Source organism: Oncorhynchus mykiss, chromosome 32 (genome assembly GCF_013265735.2).
Source record: "Oncorhynchus mykiss isolate Arlee chromosome 32, USDA_OmykA_1.1, whole genome shotgun sequence".
Taxonomy (NCBI): domain Eukaryota; kingdom Metazoa; phylum Chordata; class Actinopteri; order Salmoniformes; family Salmonidae; genus Oncorhynchus; species Oncorhynchus mykiss.
This window is the reverse complement of record NC_050572.1, coordinates 1,846,262-1,851,469: the sequence shown is the minus strand read 5'-3', so window position 1 is coordinate 1,851,469 and position 5,208 is coordinate 1,846,262. Positions and strand designations below refer to the sequence as shown.

At 41.6% G+C, this 5,208-nt stretch overlaps 1 protein-coding gene across 1 annotated transcript; it reads right to left on the bottom strand.

Annotated features, from left to right (window-relative positions):
- Nucleotides 1-219: 219 nt before the first annotated feature.
- Nucleotides 220-2,010, bottom strand: lratd2a (LRAT domain containing 2a). Its single transcript, XM_021559728.2, has one exon. It carries the CDS (start codon nt 1,474-1,476, stop codon nt 604-606), a length of 873 nt encoding a protein of 290 aa, XP_021415403.2. The 5' UTR covers nt 1,477-2,010; the 3' UTR covers nt 220-603.
- Nucleotides 2,011-5,208: the final 3,198 nt, after the last annotated feature.

Genomic DNA, 5,208 nt, shown 5'->3' with positions numbered 1-5,208 from the left:
CTGGTATGAGGCTGACTGTAAAGCAGGTGGAAAATAAGTGTTTATAAATGATGAAAAGACTATGAAGGCATAGATAGGGGTTGGTACTCAGTCCCTTCCACTCTGTTCCCTACACCCATGGGCCCTGTTCAAAGTAATCTACTATGTAGGGATATGGTGCCTGAGGAACAACAATGCAGCTGTAGACAGCAGGGAATAAAAGACAGTTTGACTGCAAAGATGTAATGATAATTTACTTGACTTAAATTATTGGTACGGTACAATAAGCGATGTTTGATCAACCCATGCTCTGCAACATGTTTTCATCAGAATGAGATAACCTTAGGGCTATAGGTATGATGGTTACCTGGGTGAGACACGAAAACATGTACAATATATTATCATATCAATCATTATGAAACATCATTAGGCAGAGAATAAATCAATAACCTTTAAAACTATTGTTCTTCCATCAATCAAATAACAACTAGACATGAACAAGCCATTTAGATTATATTCATCAAAATGTATAATGAAATGTGTGTTTGTAAATCCACTTAGATAGGGGTCTGTGATTGGATAGGCAAGAGCCATCGAGATCTTTATAGCAGGTGTATAAATCCATTAGATCACTGTGCGGTCGGTCTGTGCTGTTATTGGATCACTGAGTGGATTCCTTTTGATCTCTTCCACACTGTTCAAATGATTGGCCAGCTCCTGGACCACTGATGTCCTTCCCACCTGGTCGTTTCTCCTCTTCTCCATGATCAAGTCCTCTAAACACTGGAACTCCAGCATGCGAGAATGTTTATCTGACATCAGGATCTTTAACCTGTATGGCTGTTTTCCTATCCGGATCTCCCCGCCCATTTTGAACTCCCGTTTGCCAAACCTGCACCAAGCGGCAAAGCACTCTGAATTTCTCCAGCTCAACTCTCTGTCTTTAGCTCCTACCTGTTCCATAGCGTTCTGAACCACCATCTCGGCGCTGAGGGCTTTGAATTTATACAGCTCGTTGACTATCCTACATCTCCTTCCCTGGCTGGCCTCTGTCAGGAAGCTGTTCTTTATCTCTGCTCTGTGCAGGTGCACCACCTGGAAGTCACCGACATACACCGCCCAGTGAGGGTACTGTCCCGTGATTACAAACTCCACCAGGTCACCTGCCCTGCATTTGTTTAGTAGGATCTCGGGGGAGTAGGTTTCCATACCCGCGGTCTTGACGCTCTTCTCGTAAATACAATCCCCCCGGTGGTAAACGGCGCAATCCACCTCGTTGCTCTTGTCGCAGTGTTTATGTTCCGTACCAGTGTGGTGCTCCTTATCCGCTCCATCTATGTTACGGTTTTCACCCTCCTGTTCCTCGTCATCTGTTGAGAAAATATATGACACTCCGATCCGAGGACCCTCCTCAGTGTCCAGCCCGTTGGGGTCCACTGTGGGAACTTCTGCGTAACTTTGTTGTGACTGTTTAATTTTATCCACCTGGTTGCCCATGCCTCCTCCCTGGTAGCAGATAGGGATGCGGGAATGATGCTGCTTTCTGTCAGGCTGTTAATAGCCGAGGATCATCGCCATCTGTAGCCGCCTCCGTACCACACAGCCCGGGTAAAACTAATGACACCCTCCCGAAGGGCTCCGATAAATCTGTAGCGGCAGGTCTCCCACAAAAGCAAAATCGTATTCCCAAGCAGCAGTCTGCCGTGATGAAGTCTATTCAAATCAACAAGTGTCTTGCTGTGGATGGATGGAGAATAACAGCATTAGTATTCAGGAAATACAATTCCATCCGTTCAGGTGTAGTCCTCTACACGCGCCTCACCTGATATTCGCTAGGCTATTCTCCATGCGTAAAGTTGGAACATTTAACTATCACGAGCAATACGATTAGGTCGGAATAACAAAAATAATAATAGACTTGAGGTTATTTGTGCCCGGTGACTAAAATGTATCTTATGTCTGTGCTGTCCGATTAAGTAGGATGAATGAATAGTTTCCGCAGTGGTGTAGTCAACACCACGGAGGCGATACTGAAACCTGCAGGTCGTTGCGGATTCGATGGCAGGCAGATCTCGGTCTTGGCACAGCTACAGCGACTGTTACAAACGCTTCTCATTTAAAGCTGTAGTGCTTATTTTCTTTTCATTATCTTTCACATTCTGAGTTCCCCAACTCTCAAAGGACGGGGTACAAAGTTAATGTGTTGGTATACATTATTACAACCCATTCTGCTCACAGGTTTCAATAATATTCTACTCCATCGGGAATAAATACGATGTAGATCAATGTGTACCACTACATAACTTTGTTATTAAACATATGTAGCAACATTGTCATTACTCTAGAACATTGTATTAAAATCGTACATAACAATATTTTTGTAATATCAGAGTGCTAATAAAGTTGCACCTGTTTGTAGTGTTGTTACACAAGTGGAAGAGAGAGAGTTTTTCTCATGGCTTCTCACTCTGCAGATTTTCTTCATTTTACCTGTAACAGCATGGCACTCACACCTTCTAGTCTACTAAACTGTTCCTTAGTATCTCACACATAGTCTACTAAACTGTTCCTTAGTATCTCACACCTTCTAGTCTACTAAACTGTTCCATGGTGGCTTTAGTGTCTCACGCCTTCTAGTCTACTAAACTGTTCCTTAGTGTCTCACATCACCTAGTCTACTAAACTGTTCCATGGTGGCTTTAGTGTCTCACGCCTTCTAGTCTACTAAACTGTTCCTTAGTGTCTCACATCACCTAGTCTACTAAACGGTTCCATGGTGGCTTTAGTGTCTCACGCCTTCTAGTCTACTAAACTGTTCCTTAGTGTCTCACATCACCTAGTCTACTAAACTGTTCCTTAGTGTCTCACATCATCTAGTCTACTAACATGTTCCTTAGTATCTCACATCGTCTAGTCTACTAAACTGTTCCTTTGTGTCTCACACCTTCTAGTCTACTAAACTGTTCCTTGGTGTCTCACATCGTCTAGTCTACTAAACTGTTCCTTGGTGTCTCACACCTTCTAATCTACTAAACTGTTCCTTGGTGTCTCACACCTTCTAGTCTACTAAAATGTTCCTTAGTATCTCACACCTTCTAGTCTACTAAACTGTTCCTTAGTGTCTCACATCGTCTAGCCTACTAAACTGTTCCTTAGTGTCTCACGCCTTCTAGTCTACTAAACTGTTCCTTAGTGTCTCAAAACGTCTAATCTACTAAACTGTTCCTTGGTGTCTCACACCTTCTAGTCTACTAAACTGTCCCTTAGTGTCTCACGCCTTCTAGTCTACTAAACTGTTCCTTGGTGTCTCACATCACCTAGTCTAATAAACGGTTCCTTGGTCTCACACCTTCTAGTCTACTAAACTGTTCCTTAGTGTCTCACACCTTCTAGTCTACTAAACTGTTCCTTAGTGTCTCACACCTTCTAGTCTACTAAACTGTTCCTTAGTATCTCACACCTTCTAGTCTACTAAACTGTTAGAATCACACGCCTTCTAGTCTACTAAACTGTTCCTTAGTGTCTCACATCATCTAGTCTACTAACATGTTCCTTAGTATCTCACATCGTCTAGTCTACTAAACTGTTCCTTTGTGTCTCACACCTTCTAGTCTACTAAACTGTTCCTTAGTATCTCACACCTTCTAGTCTACTAAACTGTTCCTTAGTGTCTCACACCTTCTAGTCTACTAAACTGTTCCTTAGTGTCTCACATCGTCTAGTCTACTAAACTGTTCCTTTTTGTCTCACACCTTCTAGTCTACTAAACTGTTCCTTAGTGTCTCACACCTTCTAGTCTACTAAACTGTTCCTTAGTATCTCACACCTTCTAGTCTACTAAACTGTTCCTTAGTATCTCACATCGTCTAGTCTACTAAACTGTTCCTTAGTGTCTCACACCTTCTAATCTACTAAACTGTTCCTTAGTGTCTCACATCGTCTAGTCTACTAAACTGTTCCTTAGTATCTCACATCGTCTAGTCTACTAAACTGTTCCTTAGTGTCTCACACCTTCTAATCTACTAAACTGTTCCTTAGTGTCTCACATCGTCTAGCCTACTAAACTGTTCCTTAGTGTCTCACACCTTCTATACTAAACTGTTAGAATCTCACACCTTCTAGTCTACTAAACTGTTAGAATCTCACACCTTCTAGTCTACTAAACTGTTAGAAGCTCACACCTTCTAGTCTACTAAACTGTTCCTTAGTGTCTCACATCATCTAGTCTACTAAACTGTTCCTTAGTGTCTCACACCTTCTAGTCTACTAAACTGTTCCTTGGTGTCTCACATCACCTAGTCTACTAAACTGTTCCTTAGTGTCTCACACCTTCTAGTCTACTAAACTGTTCCTTAGTATCTCACACCTTCTAGTCTACTAAACTGTTCCTTAGTATCTCACATCGTCTAGTCTACTAAACTGTTCCTTAGTGTCTCACACCTTCTAATCTAATAAACTGTTCCTTAGTGTCTCACACCTTCTAATCTACTAAACTGTTCCTTAGTGTCTCACACCTTCTAGTCTACTAAAATGTTCCTTAGTATCTCACACCTTCTAGTCTACTAAACTGTTCCTTAGTATCTCACACCTTCTAGTCTACTAAACTGTTAGAATCTCACACCTTCTAGTCTACTAAACTGTTCCTTAGTGTCTCACATCATCTAGTCTACTAACATGTTCCTTAGTATCTCACATCGTCTAGTCTACTAAACTGTTCCTTAGTGTCTCACACCTTCTAGTCTACTGAAATGTTCCTTAGTATCTCACATCGTCTAGTCTACTAAACTGTTCCTTGGTGTCTCACACCTTCTAGTCTACTAAACTGTTCCTTAGTGTCTCACATCGTCTAGCCTACTAAACTGTTCCTTAGTGTCTCACACCTTCTATACTAAACTGTTAGAATCTCACACCTTCTAGTCTACTAAACTGTTAGAATCTCACACCTTCTAGTCTACTAAACTGTTAGAAGCTCACACCTTCTAGTCTACTAAACTGTTCCTTAGTGTCTCACATCATCTAGTCTACTAACATGTTCCTTAGTATCTCACATTGTCTAGTCTACTAAACTGTTCCTTAGTGTCTCACAACTTCTAGTCTACTAAACTGTTCCTTAGTGTCTCACACCTTCTAATCTACTAAACTGTTCCTTGGTGTCTCACACCTTCTAGTCTACTAAAATGTTCCTTAGTATCTCACACCTTCTAGTCTACTAAACTGTTCCTTAGTGTC